The 15771-nt window shown below is 38.0% G+C and overlaps 1 protein-coding gene across 1 annotated transcript; it reads right to left on the bottom strand.

Annotated features, from left to right (window-relative positions):
* Positions 1-2442: 2442 nt before the first annotated feature.
* On the bottom strand, positions 2443-3417 carry LOC134813122 (uncharacterized). The gene has a single exon (XM_063820808.1). It carries the CDS (start codon positions 3415-3417, stop codon positions 2443-2445), a length of 975 nt encoding a protein of 324 aa, XP_063676878.1.
* Between the last annotated feature and the right edge of the window lie 12354 nt (positions 3418-15771).

The following is a 15771-nucleotide window of genomic DNA, read 5'->3' as shown; positions in this document are numbered from 1 at the left end:
AAAAAACGTTGAAAAAAATATTGAACAAAATTCGGATTTTTGATGGTTTTGAATGCCTTCGAGCGTTCATATTAATGTCCGTTCATATAATAATTGTGTCCGTTCATGTAATGTCCGTCCAAATAAGGTCCGATAAGGTAAACATTAAAATGACTAAACATTAAAATGACGTTGCAAGACATTCAACCTGTATGAGTATGACGATAGCAAGTAGAAGAACAAGCCAATCCCAGAGAAACTCCAGTCCGACCAACTCTTTCACTATCGGTATTTCTTTGAGGTTGTACATGTTCTTCATGTCTTTTATTATCTGACCAACCGAGAGTTCTAGATTAATGGGTTTTGGTCAAAAACAAAGACGAAAGCTACATTTATTTACGAACTGGACCGATCCGTTCGTCCCATTGCGTGAAATAGTAATATTACATATAAAAAGCATTTAGTTATTCAGAATTTGAGATACAGGCCACCCTAGGTCCAGAGGCAGCATCTACTGTTCACTTTTACCATTTTAAAACCCATGCTCACCTCTTCATTCTGAAGTACATGAAAGGGTGTTAAATGTTAATTAAAGGGTGTTAAATGTTAAATGATTAATCCAGACTGACCTCTTCCGACCAGCCAAGGAAGTCCACGTTCTTATCAGTGAGAGTTTTCCTGGACAATCCCCACAACATCTGATCCTTTACTTTTCTCCGTATCAGGTCTTCGTGACCACTCTGGATTGGGAAGTACAGTTTCTCCAGAGAAATGTTCCATATAACCTCCACTGATTTTATCTGGGGAGAGGGGCATTAAAAATGTGGTGTGATCTTAAGTAAGCTTTTACAGCAGGTAATTTCTGAGCTTAATTTCTTTGAACATTGAAAGTTGAGAATGAACATTAGATTGCAAGTTAATGTATCAAAATTGAAAATCTCGATGTCCCGTTTTTGTATGTTAAATTATGGACAAATACAGTGACGTCTTCCGCAATAGTTTTGTCTATATCGGGAACAGATTTGTCCTTTGCTAAGAATCCTTCCATGCCTTCTATCTTCTTCAGGACATTGTAACCCTTGAAAGCCGCCCTTGAAGACAGCTCTCTCAACTATGGGAGAAAGAACTTTAGAACTTGATAACTTATCGGAAAAAGGGAAGAGGATGGGGGGGGGGTAGGGTGAATCACAAAGCGACATATTATATTTATCTTACTTCGAAAGTAATGTTTTGTGAATCAATGATAATTCCAGTTTTAGGCAATGTTTATCGATCATAGTTATAAATTTAAAAAAGTGTACCTGGTGAGCTTTTTTGATTTAAGATTTTCAATTGATTGACGACTGACAACTTTAAATCGTTGACACTCATTACATCTGATATCTGGAATGAAGAGACTTTACTATGGTGGGGTCATCAAAATATAAAAGCCAGAGGTTCGATAAATGGAAAGAAATTCTACCGATGGATTATTCAAGTGCCATTCTATTTCTAAATAATAAAAGCTAAACTATTGCAGGAAACTAATAATAAATAAGGTTGTTAACCTTTTCTCTAACATCTAACAGCTTCTGATCGTACTCCAGCAAGGTGACCAAAACATCGTAGCAGTTAATTCTGATCCTGAGGACATCTTCCACGGACACAGTAGACAGTCCGGGCTTAATGTTGTTCACATCACCTGGGTTCTCATCACCTGGGATATTGGTTAACTGATCCTTTCTTTTAGAATGTGGTCACGTTATTAATTGTGGCAGAAGAGTGTGTCTTTTAATGAATGCAAAATATAATTATAGTGACACTATAAATTTTAAACATATCTATGAATAATAAGAATATGACAGTCTTCTTAACATATTCGTCGACATGAATTTTCAGGAACGAGCAGTTTTCAGCAGCGATCACCAATCTAACTAGTTGCGGGATCAAAAACCTTGTAAGAGCTCCCTAAACTATTTAAAATATTGTTTTGGTCACCTGAACTGTCTAGAGGACTGATATCCACCAGGAGCCGATCTATGCTCTCAATAATCCCCATTTCTATTGCATACTCTTTCGCTGTAGTGTTTGTCGACAGCTGAAGGTTGTGTTGTCAAAATTGATGGATTTAGTTTACACACGGAGTCATATATATTATATAACACAGGCCCACGCTGATTCCGCGATCGCGATAAATCACCTTGATTCCTATTCAAATTATAATCCGAAAGGTTCCGAAAGGTTCCGAAAAGTTCCGAAAGGTTCCGTCCGCATGTCAAAATGTAGAATGCAGCGCATTTTATGTGTGTGTGTGTGTGTGTGTGTGTGCCTTGAAGAAATGACAAACAACCTCATTCGTAAGTAGTCAAGTGTAAAAATATGAAATATAATATTTGTACTAAATCTGAAAAAACTCCATAAAAAGCATCAACTTAAAACAGTTGGAAAATATAAAAACTATCCTATGTCTACAGTTACGACAACCTATCTGCAACTGCAGGACTCGACCACCATGTCTTCGTATACAGTAAGATGGAAGTCCCGTCCAACAGCTATGAGTACAGTAAGAGGTTTAGTTTGGTCTGATACACAGGAAGCTCCCTGTACCTCTCCTCCGACTCCGCTGTAGTACAGAATGTTCTGGATGAAGGCGTGGTTTGTCATTGGGGTCTCCTCGTGGTCAAGGTGGCACTCTCCTGAGCAGATGTGAGCATTGAACTCCATTGGAGCTACCACTGAGTTGATGCCTATCTTATTAAAGTTGACCATCAGGTCCTGAACCTTACAGTGGGGAGATGCAGATCTTCGTTCCAAGTGGTGGGTCTCACCAAACATCTGTAGGAAGTGTCTTCTAGCGATCTTAGCTGAGGGTTCAAGGATCTCCTGGTTATTGTAAAGGAGGGTGAGATGAGGTTTCTCTTTTAGGTTTATTACTTTGTTAATTGGTAGGGTTGAAGTTACTTCTATACCATGGGAACTCAGGAGAGTCCGCTCAGCTCTGATCACATTATCGAGAGTTTGTAGCGAGGAAACAAGCTTGTGTTTAATCTTCAGAGGCAGAGCTATAGGTTTTAATGATCGTGAGGAGACATTGAACTTCTGCTCTGTTCCCAAAACCGTAATTACAAGAGTAGAAATTTCTGTTGTGGGTTTGAGGTAAACTATCAGTTCTACGTCTTTAAGAGTCCCATGCTGATGACTGTCTTCGGGAAGGGTGTAGGACAGACTAATCTTGTGTTTGGAAATCTTCGTGGAAGTAGCTTTGGTGCTAACTATTCGGTTGGATCCTGAGTTAGGGTTATTGAGTAGCTCTTGAAGGTGTTTAGGAACTTTGGGATTGGTTGGAGTTGTTTTGAGAGAGTGGTGGTCGAACCCGAACCCTCTCTCGAATGTTTCACTGACCTCATTGCAGATTGTCGAGGACAAGAGAATAGCGAATGTGAAAACTGATAGTAACATCGTGGTTGATAGAAAGTGATTGCGAACTGAAGAGGTTTAAGAGAAACTGATATATTCTGAACTGAGATTCATACTTTTATATAAAATATGAATTCGTCGCAGAACTACAAAGCTAGTTAGCTCGTCTGGCGCTGCGAGCAATTATTTGTTACTCTCTGTCTAGCATTCATCTCAGATCTACTGACTAGAAAACGAGCGTCTCACCAAGTGATCACGTTACCGTGACCAGATTCAAATACCTCCCGTCATCTGATCTGGAGGTCACTGTCAGCTGAACAAGGCAGATGAAGAGCTGGCGACACGGGATGGCAAGCAATCACGTGACTGGATCAGCTGACAGGATGGACAGGTACTTTCAGCTTGTTGGGATGGTAGGAACTAATCATGTGACGTACATACGTATGTTCAGATTATAACAGATGGTTGATAGTCTGCAGCCATAATCATGACATTTAAACCGCAGGTAACCGCTATTAAGGAACACTGTTATGTAACACTGTTATGTAGCACTGTTATGTAGCACTGTTATATAGCACTGTTATGTAGCACTGTTATGTAGCACTGTTATGTAGTACTGTTATGTAGCACTGTTATGTAACACTGTTATGTAGCACTGTTATGTAGTACTGTTATGTAGCACTGTTATGTAGTACTGTTATGTAGCACTGTTATATAGCACTGTTATAAACACTGTTATGTAGCAGCCAGGCTGACTATCTGTCGTATATTATTATAAGTAGTAATAGTATTATCTGTCTATCATTATGAAACGTTATTAACACCTGATTTAACTTTTGGAAACTTACCATATCACCTAGAGCCACTAGTGTGTCTACAATCATTTTGTTGTGTTGTTTCATTCGTATCTGACAGTTGCTACTCGCCTCGATAAGATCATGCTGAACAAATAAGTTGATAAAATACACCGGACTTCGTGAATTTAAGTATCTAATAACATCGACTATAAGTAAATCCACAAGTTGCTACTTCTGAAACACAAACTTTAGTTGTGTTTACTATTTAAAGTCAAGCCCAAAATGTCGGCAGTCAGCTTGCACTGATGTCACGTGATGATTCAGTCTAATAATACACATATTGTCATGTGATCCTATCAACCCGACGACCGACAACCATTGTTTTAGCCGCAACCTATAGTCAGTTAATAACAACATGGCAGTCCGACGAACCGTGCAAAGTCCGTTAACTCACTTTAAGGATTGTTCTGAGTAGGGTTAGGGAGCGCTGTCAGAAAGTTGTGTGATACGATCTTGTTGTGCTGGTTTCTCAGATAATCCTGAAATAACGAGAGTTTACTTTAAAACTTGACAAGTTCGCCACTGATCCTCTATTTATTCAGCTGTGGTGATTTGGTGAGTTATCTAAAAACATTTTCTGCTAAAGCACACTACGGTGGAGGGTAGTACGGGGGAGGAAACTAGGGCGGAGGACAGTACGATGGGAAAGAAAGACACTTGCAGCGGTCCACTCTACCCAATTGTGGGTTTTGGTTAAATTTTATATCAACAATATGATACACGACTTTGGGCCATTTCTCAGTCCCTGGAAAAGCAGTTCTACTTTTCTCAGAAAATATTATTTAATCTCCCACGCTTTCAGTAGAGCAAGTGTGATTTAAGTTTTCAGCTCAACAAGTAGACACGAGTTGGCTAGTTCAGGAGTAGCACCGTACAGCTGTGTTGTGCATTACGAGATAAGCACACAAATATTACCGGAGTATGTTATCTACCTGTCGAAATATGTTCGATAATTGAGTTGTGAGAGAAACATCTTTAGAACGTGTCAGGACCATGGAATTACTTATTATTGATAGATGTGGTGATTCTCATGTAATGTAAGTGTACATAGTCTCAATTAAAGACCACAATGATACTTAAGACAACTGGAAATTTTTAGACTTGATGCATAGTAATATAAGGTAGTTCTGTCCTTTGTAATTTGAGCGTACCAATGAAAATTACTGGACTTGCGATAAAAAACCTTGTGACAGCATATTATGACGATAATATACTTTGTGATATCAGTGGTGAGTGGTTTGGAGCTGTTTTGTTATAAATAATTTAGTTCTTACAATTCTGTATTTTTTGATTAATTTTTCAGTCCCTTAATTGTTAGCTCGGAAGTTTTATAAAATAAATGTCATTCTCTGATGCAATCTTCTCATCTAAAGGCATGATGTGTATTAATTATATGTACAAAGAATTATTTTACCAACAAACCTCTTAGGTGCACCGATCACGTGTACATTTACTACCCATATCAGTAAATATTGTTATCTGAAATTAAATCACTTCCCAGCTGGTAGCACTAGCAAAAGAACAGGATGGCCTCCCCAATACCTTGCATTCAAGTACCAATGAACTTTGGGTTGGAATATCTCGGCTCCCCCTCCACGGCAACCTCAAGTTTATTCTACAGGACGAGGAACTTCTCGCTAACTCAGCAATCATGTCCTACAACAGTCCGGTTATAAAGAAAATGACAGTAGAAACTTTTCCAAACAGAAATACCAGTTGAGGACTTCTCGAAATATGCTGTAGAGTGCTTTCTAGAAGCCTCTTATTCTGGTTGTTTTAGAGAAGTTGTCAAAGTTAAATTTTCGAGATCTGAATAAAATGGCCTGCGTGTTTGAGGTGGATTGGGTAATCGAAAAGTGCTTTGAGTACTTCCAGGAATTGACTGAGTCCGTAAGAGAGGATAACTTTGAAGAACAGTTATTCTTATTTGATGAGGCCATGTTCGTTATGGATAAACGAAAAAAAGAAGAGGCTTATAGATATTGTCATCAAGCAATTTCATCCTTGTCAACTTGCACACCAATATTTTGCAACCCAATACTTGAAAGACGTGTCCATCTTGTCCTAAAAAGAATCTTGAAGTGATAATGGAAATGGCAGCTGATCAGGAGCACATTCTTGTGGAAGCTCTATTGAACAACTTAGAAAACAATGAAATGTACTATTGATGAGAACAGTAAGATTTATAATTGAGAGATTGAACTTTAAATCCTCCCTTTCTTCGGTCCGAGTCTGCGTATAAACGACTGTTTGAAAAGCTTGAAGAACTGGAAAATCCTCAACTGAGGACTTCAGGTTAATTATGAGGGCACTAAAACAATACAATAAAGCCCGGAAAGAGATGAACACTTCCCTCTTATGCACAGCTTTACCAACAATAAAGCCCAGAAAAGATGAACACTGTCATACCATATGCAGCTCTACCCAACTTGTTCATGACTTCAAGCAGGGTGAACGACATGAAGAATCTGGAAGCACTAACAAACTTCTTGCTTGATTCTCCACTGGTGGTAAACAGCTATGTTTTCTATGATGCAGTTTATAGCTGGCTTTTTAACAAAAGAATTATGTGAATACGCGTTTGTATACATCAGCGACAACTTTGTTAGAGATATTTCTCTGATCTCATGACAAGCAGAGGCTGGAAACCTATAGATCTCTAATACATCAAAAATAAAGTTGAATCAGCTTTTGGTGGATTAACTGATAAAATACGAAAACATCCTAATTTGGTAAATAATGAACCCATCAATCGTATTCCATCAACTTCTGAGTACACACCAAAGAACTATTTGCCCGAGATCACACAATTTTTTAAACAAATAACCTTAAAAAAACTGCGCAAAGAAGGGTTGTTTTATCGGAGCCCGGGGAAAGGGAAAAAAAACGGAATTTTAACAAAATTTTTTTACCCAACCCTACCGAGAAAAAAAGGGGTAAAGGGGAAAAAAGTGGGGGGTGGGGGGGGGGGGGGGGTGGGGGGGGGGGGGGGGGGGGGGGGGGGAAAAAAAGGGGGGAAAAGGGGGGGGGGGAAAAAGTGGGGATTTGGGGGGGGGGGTGGGGGGTTTTGGGGGGGGGGGGGGGAAAAAATTTTTCTGGAAAGAAATAACTGTGTGGTTTTGGGGTAAAAAAGTTTTCCCCTTCCCTGGGGGTTTAGTTTTTTTTAAAAAAAAAAAAATTTTTTTAAAGTTTTTTTCCCCCAAAAAATTTTTTGAAAAAATTTTTTTTTTGAAAAATTTGTTTTTTTTTTTTTTGGGCTTTTTGGGGCTTTTTGAGGGGGGGGGGGGGTAAAAAAATTTTGGGGGGGGGGGGGGGGGGGGGGGATTTTGAAAAAAAGGGGGTTTTTTGGGGTTGTTGGGGGGGGGGGGGTTTTTAAAGGGGAAAAAAGGTTTTTTTGGGGTTTTGGGGAAATTTAAATTTTTTTGGTTTGGATTTTTAAAATTTTTGGGGTTTAAAAGGGGGGGTTTTTTGGGTTTTGGGGGGGGGGGGGGTTTTGGGTGTTGTTTTTGAAATTAAAGGGTTTTTTGTGGTTGGGGGGTTTTTGGGTTATGGGGGGAAGGAGTGTTTTGGGGGTGGGGTTTGGGAAAGGGGTTTTGGGTGAAAATGAAAATTTTGGGGGGGTTTTTTAAAAAAAAAAGGTTAGGTTTTTAAAAAAAAAAAGTGGGTTTTTTTTTGGGGAAAAGGTAGGTTAAGTTTCAAAACTTTTTTAGTAAGCCCCTTTAGTTTTTATGAATTTGGTTTAAAAAAAACCATAATATTTTTAATATAAGGAAATTTTGGAAAAATTTAGGGGGATTTGATTTTTAAAAAATAAAAGTCAAAAAGTTTAAAAACTTTTAAAAAAAAGTGGACCAATCAGGAAACCTTAAATGGTCAAAATTTTTGGGGTTTTGTTTTTTGGTTTTTGGCACGGAAAAATTAAAAACCCGAAATATTTACCAAAAAAATATTTTGGTAGGTAAGCGCCGGTTTTTTTTCCCCCAAAAGGAAAAGATTTTTGAGAACCCCCAAAGCAAAAAGAACCCCCAAAAAAATCTCCCGGGGTTTTTTCAAAATTTAAAATTTTTAAAAAAATTTTAAAATGAAAAAAAGGGAAAAGAGTTGTAGTAAATGGTTTTTCGTTTGTACAAAAAAGGGTTTTTAAAAATTTTTGGGTGGTTTTGTACTATTTAGGTAGAACCAAAGAAAAAAATTTTTTTAACGCTCGCAGTTTTTAATTTAAAAAAATTTAACCCCCCCAGGGGACCCAATAAAAGGGCCACCCCAAATTTCCGGGGGGGGCCCAAAAAAATTGGGGGGTTTCCTTTTGGGGGCCGGGGGGGGGTTTTCCCAAAATTTTGTAGTAAAACATAAAAAATTTTAATTAAATTTCTTTTAAACCGGGGGGAAAAAAAACCCCAGGGCGGTTTAAAAAGATGGATAAAAACCCCCTTTTTTTTTAAAATTTGTATTAACCCCTCGAACCCCAAAAGGAAAAATTTGAAATTGGATGGGGCCCCCCGGGAAAATACAATTTAAAAGGCCCGGGTTAAAAAAATTAAACCCCAATTTGGCCCTTCACAAAAATTTACCCGGGTTTAAAATTTTTTATTTTACACTCAACCCTTTGCGGGCAGATTTACGGGGGGGCCCAAATTCCCCGGAGGTATTTAAAAAAAAAAATTTTCTATTCGGGGCCCGGTTTTTAAATTTTATAGGAAACTTTTTTTTTAAATTTGTTTTGCCGAAATTAAATTCATTCCAAAAACCCCGTTGGGAAAATTTTGGTTTTTTCCGGGGCCGGGGGGAAAATTTTTTCCCCCGGGGGGGGGTTTTCCCCCCGGCAACCCCAAAGGCCCGGGGCCAAGGGCGGGGGGTTTAAAATTTTTCCGGGGGGGGGCCCCGGGGCACCAATTACCCCCTCCCCAAAAATTTATGTAAAATAAATTTAAATTTTTCGATTTTTAAAATTTTTGAATATTTTTCGCAAATTTTTTGGACAATTAAAAAAATTTATTTTTTAAACCAGAGAAGTTTTTTTCTGACACGTTTTTTAAAATTTTAAAAAAATCGAAAAATATAATAATTAAAGGCGTCCCCCAAAAAAAACCTTTTTCCCCAAAAAAAATTTTTTCGGGTTTTCAAACAAATTTTGCCCGGGGGCCCGGGGTTGTGATTCCCGGGGGTTAAATCTAAGAAACCCCAAAATTTAAAATTTAAAGAAGGAAAATTAAAAACATTTCCCGGGGAAAAAACTGCCCCCTTTTTTAAAGGGGTCCTTAAAACATTGGGGGAATACCACAAAAAGGGTACCTATTTACTTAATGATCCCTAAAACCCCAATTTTTCCCTATTAAAAATTTTGGGGTTTTTAAAAAACCAAAATTTAAAAAATTTTTTTTGTTATTAAAAAAATTTTTTGGGCTCATGGAAAACCCAGGTTTAGAAAAAGTTGAGGGTCTGTTTCATAAATTAAGATAGTTAAATTCTTTCCCCCAAGACCTCCCCCCTGGCTTTGATCCTAACGGTTAGTCCATCCCCGGAGTTTGGAAAAATTAGTCTTTTCCGGGTTTTTAACCCTTTTGTTGGGGGTTAAAAGCACCTGGATCCTGGGGTTGTTTTAAACGGAAAAATTGGTTTTTATTTAAGAAAAAGTCATTTGAAGTTTGGGTGGGCATAAATGGGAAATAAATTTAAATGTCCCCCGTTTCCATATCACCCCTGGGGGCTTTTAAAAAAACCCATAAATGTTCCCGCTGGGTGGGGCCCATCTTGCGAAGGGGAAAATTTTTTTTAAAAAACACGGGTTATTTGTCTTAAAAAGTAAATTTTTTTTTGCAAAACCAAAACCCGGGTCCAAAAAAGGGGCTTCGTAAAATGGGTAAAATATGCCTTCCAATTTACCCCTTTTAAAGGGGGAAAATCCCCCCCTTTTTTTCAGGGTTTTTTGGGGGAAAAACTAAATCCTCAAATTTGGGCTTTCAAAAATTCCAAAATTTTTATTTCCCAACCAACACCTTTTCCCCCTTTAAATTCTCCCCCCCCCAAGAATTTACTACCCTTTTTTAACGTTCCCCCTTTTTTTTTTTTTTTGGTTTTTGAACCCATCCTTGGGGTCTACTATAATACCCAGGGGGTTGTTTTAAAAAAAAAAAACTTTTCCCCCTTTTAAAAAACTTTTTCCCCCCCCGAATCACCTGGCCCCCTTTGTGAACGCAAAACCCGGGTAACGTTAGTTTTTAAGGGCCCTTTTTCAGATTATTGGTTTAAATTTTTTTACCGGAGGTTGACCCCCCCCTTACAACATACCGCCCAAAAAAATGGTTTGTATTATCCCGGGGCCATTTGGGGAACAGCGCCAATTTGGGTTTTGAGGTTTTCCCCGTTGTAAACGGTTTTTCCGTGAGGAAATCGGGGGGCCTCTCCCTAGCCCAAAACAGAAGGGGGGCTTTTCCGGGGTTTTTTTTCGGAACCCCTTTGGGTTTTAAGTTCAAGTTTTTCTAAATTCAATGGTGAAAAAAACGATCTCCCAAAAAAATTGTGTGATTTTTCCAAAGGGGGAAACTGTGGGGTTTTTCCCCCCGAAATTAAAGCTCCGAAAAAAATTTTTAAAAATAAATCATGTTTAAATTTGCGTTTTAATAAAAATTTAACTTAAATTTTCACTAAAGACGCGAAACCGGGGAAAAAAGGTCCAAAAAAAACTTGAAAAAAATTCATTTACCCCAAAAAAACGTTCAAAAAAACTCCCTTTAGAAATTGAACTTTTTTTTGATTTGGAAAAAAAAAAACCTTTTAATTTTCCTTTTCACCAAAAAAAGCTAAACGTTTTTTTAGATTTGAGATAGGAAACGAAACACTAGCGTAGCAGATTTAAGTAACTGTGCGATTGGGGGTTCCGGTTACACAAATGAAACTGGCTCTGAAGGACGTGACGAGTATGTCCCAGCCTAAAAATTATATCAATTGGCAGAGATAACTTCTGATTGTAGATCTTCTTCTGAACTTCTGATTGTAGATGATTGTAGATCTGATCGCCGCACAAGACCCGGACGAATATCTGCAGTGGGAGTTAGATTATCCAGAAGAGGGGCAGTATGTTCCTTTCTGGACACAGATATTAGTATGGACTCTGATGGGAATCTTCTTTCTCGGTATTACAGGAAACCGCAGAATTCTGCAGAAGAAGAATATCACTCTGCATCAGCTATCTCATCACCCGGAAAACACGAAAACAGAGGTCATTAAGAACTTCAACCGCACTGCCGAAGAAGTGTCTATTGGGCCGGGTAACACAGAATATTCGTGTGAGATAGTAGACAACCTGCTACGGAACAATTGACAATGGCTACAGCAACCCTCGCAGTGTACATCTAACTGCTAATAATAGCAGAGTGATTTGGATACTTTATATAATTGAAGTGATTGAGTTATTATATATTGAATTACTATTTACCTTTGTTAGTCATTGCAGTGAGAGTGCGTAGTGGAGTGTGTTATTCTGTAAAGCAATTGACTAGGAAAGTTTCACGTAGTACAATATTGTGTATTCTCTCATTATCATTGTTCAAGTAGATAGTATTGTGTATTATCTAAATTTAATTATTCCAGTTTTATAATATCGTGTTTATCTTATTATCAAAGAATACTAAAAACCAGCAAAAACTAACACCCCTACGAATTGGCTACGTTTCTGAGAAAGTCTCCAACAAAATCAGGAACTACATAAAACGCTCTAAACTACCCATTCGGCCTATTTTCTTGCCTGGTAACACTAACAAGCTGAGGACAATGTTTGTTAAATCACGATACTCAGAAATGCGTACTTAACAACCCCAGTATGTGCCAAATATGCCCTCTGTTCACAGATAACAGCACGTGCGCAACGAAGGACATAGTGTACGAAGTAACCTGTAAACTGGACCATTGCGAAACTAGGAACATCACATACAATCAGGGACAAAAGGAAATTGAGGCATGTGCGGAATCGCGATTTTTCCCATTATTTGCGACAAATTTTATGTATAGTCTGTTAAAAATCGCGGTATCGCGATTTTTGGGCAAAATAATCGCGATTTTCTTTTGTCCCTGCATACAATGGCGAAGCTTGCAGAACTGCACATGACTGACTCAGTGAATACGTGAGAGCTGTTAACAATCCGTGCTCGTACAAGGATAACGCTTTAGGTCAACATAACGCCAAAGAACATCCGGGCAAGATGGCTAAACTTACGTTTACAATCTTAGATAGACAACCTAAAACGCAAAGACGTGCAATCTCAGAGGCGATACAGATCTCTAGAAATAAGCCACAACTGAACAATCGTCAAGAACAAAGTTCGTTGAAAAATGTGCTTATATGTAATTGAGTTCTTGCACCAGTTACACGTTTTCCGTTCGTCTGTTGTATTGCTGACCTCTATTATTAAGATATTACACACATTTCCGTGTATTTCAGTTACTTGTATTTATCCGTGTATTTTAGGAGTCTAGTATTTTCCTGCTTGCACACCAGTTGTATTATACAGTATATATAATACACCTAACACACTTTGTATATACTTATAGTTTTGTTTCTAGTATTTCTTTTGTTGTAGTTGATTATTGATTAAAGCAGGGTTGTGAAAAACGTAAATGGTCAACTCAAAAAAAGTTAAAAAAGTAAAGACGTGCTTTTTTCTATTTTTTTCAAAAAACGTTCAAAAAAACGAGAAAAAACGTTCGCATAATCTAATCAAGCCGACTCACGTGAAAATTCAAAATGTAGCGGTATGACCAATCAAACTTGCCAGTTGTGTTGAATGTTGAATACTCTTGCTTTCTAAGTTGCTGTACATGTAACACGAATAACTAAGAGGGGTCATGGGAATCAGCTGCAGTTTCATCTTTCTATCAGTAAGCTTGACGGATGTTATTCGTCTAAATTTCTTCGAAGTAGCGCGCGCCGCTTTCTTCTCGAAATGGAAAGTGCTACGAAGTAGCGCGCGCCGGGCCAGACCATTAATATATAACAATGGTCAATGCAGTAAGCAAGAAATGAGATTATGACCATGCCACCTATACTACTACTAAAAGAGCAACATTAGATGTTAAATAGAGTTTTGGTAATTATACTTTCTGGAAATATCAAATATGAAACGTTTCAATATGCGCTAATTTATCATTTAAGTTATTAAAAATTTTATATTGTTCTGTGTGATATGTGTGACAGTGCTACATGTAGTAGCGCTGTAGCATGTAATTATAGCGCTGTAGCATATCAAATGCAAATTTCAAGCTGGGACTGCTTCAAAATTGAAACGATTGAATGCGTATCAGAATCATATCACGGCACCAAATAAACACAGCTAGAGAGCGGCAGGATTACAGTATCGAAGGTAAAAGTACGGAGCAGAGAGTAGAGAGAGAGAGAGAGCCGACATAGTCATTGTGACTTATACAAGAAGTGACTGTACGGCTGGGTGTAACTTATGATCATAAATTACACCCAGCCGTATTGATTCACGATGTCAATCTTTCGCATCTCGCCGATCTGGTTGCGAGAAGCATTATTGGATGCGCGCGCGCGACCCAGTAGTGCATCGCGCTACAACCAGCCGTACAGTCACTTCTTGTATAACTCGAGTTATTGCTGGATGTATAAGTGCGCTTCTCAGTCTCGCACTTAATTGACGATGTCAATTCATCTCAGCTCGGCGCGGCACAGTAGCGCATCTCGCCGATCTGTGAGAAGCCTCATTGAGTGCGCGGCGCGGCACAGTAACGCAGATCGCGCTACAATTTTTTGAGGTGTTAAAGTAATCAAATACATTCCCATGTGATGTACCTGTCATTGTAAATTAGCCACAGCAAGTAAATCTATCCAGGGAATTTCCAAACAGGAAAAAACATATTTTGTACATTTTTGTACATTTTTGTACATGTACATTTGGTAAAAATCTGGTGGCCATGTACAAAAATGTAGTTGGACCCCCCACCCCCTCCCTTAAGTTATGATATTAAGTTTAACATAAGTTAATAGAATATTATTATATAAGTTACGATCGATTGTAACAAACCTGCAACATGACATTATTACAGGGAAGCCTCCGGGTGGGAAAACTCAGTACCATGGCATGGGGGGACTTCTGGCAACGTTCCAGGAACTTCTTAGTACGCTCTTCTCGAACCTTCTTCATGTGCCGCTGAATCACTTAATTAATAGTTTAACTTTAGTCCAAGAATAGATTCGTAGAAAAATTAACCAGTAACTGATTCCAATTAAACTAAAAAGTCATTGGTTACTAGTTATTAGTTACTACTGTTACTAGTTATTAGTTACTAGTTACTAGTTACTATAGTAGAACAATCAGTAAGCTTATATACTACCTATCATAACACTGGGTATCACTATAGCAGATGTAATGAAGATCACGGTATAGGCTAAAATCAAAATTGACTCTTATATGGACACGTTCATTGAAGTTTGAGGATATTGGTAAATATTAGTGACCCTACTGAATGGCACGATGATGTAAAATGTGTCACACTATGAAACTATATAAACCCTCTAACCCTAAGATAATCGTTTCATCCTCTAGATAAACTTTGTCGCATAACGATATCTTTATCAGACGATAAGATATCACCTAAATGCGGCCGGCAGTGAGTTGTAAACTTTGTCACACTATAAAAACGTGACGGAGTTTATATCAATGAAACTAATAAATCAATGAAACTAATAAATCAATGTTTTAGCTCATTTTACAAAGTCAAATATTTAAAACAATTAAAATTGTATAGTGCTCAATTTGTAAATGACTAGTTGATCTTTGCTATTGGAAGTTTGTCAAGGACTGGCAGCTAGCGGGGCAAGGAATGCACGGGCTTAGGGGCTTTTGTGCACACCAGAACACTAGCTCGGTAGATTTTTGGAAACTAGAAGGACTGAAAACTAAAATTGTTTTTGATGGAGGCTGAGGCATGTTTTTGAGAGGGACGGTATAATAGCTTGTGGTAACAACTGGCCTTTACTTTAATAGGATGAAGTTTTAGTTTTAGGACAGGAAGAAGGCATTAAGAAGATTTGCTCTTTGTTTACAAGGCAGAATATAAGCAATGTTGGTTATAATATGTATCAATATCTAGATCTTCGTTTATCAATTTTCACTAAATGGGTTTAAAATTTTAATAGGGAGGGAAATTCATCAACTTTATTAAGTACCTATCAAAAATAAATCTTATATCAATGTAATATATTAAAAATCATAATCCTAAGTCTAATAATAAATCTGTTAAAAACACTTTCTCACTACACTGCGCTCACACACGTTAGTAAGACAAAGGAAAATGCACACCCAGCTAATTTTCAATTTCAAGATAATCATTTTGGATGTGTGGACCCTAGGGTAGACTTAATGTCAAAATTTAGATTAGAGCATTCGAAATCTTTGTTTGTCCAATCAAGATCAGCATGGTTATGCTGGTTGACGAGCAGTGATTGCTTCATCCTAGACTTCAGGCAGGCCACACTTAGACAGTAGTCACGTATACCAAGCTTAGGCACAATTACGTTCCAAAT

The sequence above is a fragment of the Bolinopsis microptera genome, chromosome 3, assembly GCF_026151205.1.
Source record: "Bolinopsis microptera isolate Bmic1 chromosome 3, MBARI_Bmic_1.0, whole genome shotgun sequence".
NCBI classification, from domain to species: domain Eukaryota; kingdom Metazoa; phylum Ctenophora; class Tentaculata; order Lobata; family Bolinopsidae; genus Bolinopsis; species Bolinopsis microptera.
The sequence above is the reverse complement of the archived record's forward strand: the minus strand, read 5'-3'. Positions and strand labels throughout refer to the sequence as shown.

Bases quoted from the DNA above. Each gene is read 5' to 3' on its own strand.
- LOC134813122 (XM_063820808.1), bottom strand. From the start codon at position 3,417: ATGTTACTATCAGTTTTCACATTCGCTATTCTCTTGTCCTCGACAATC.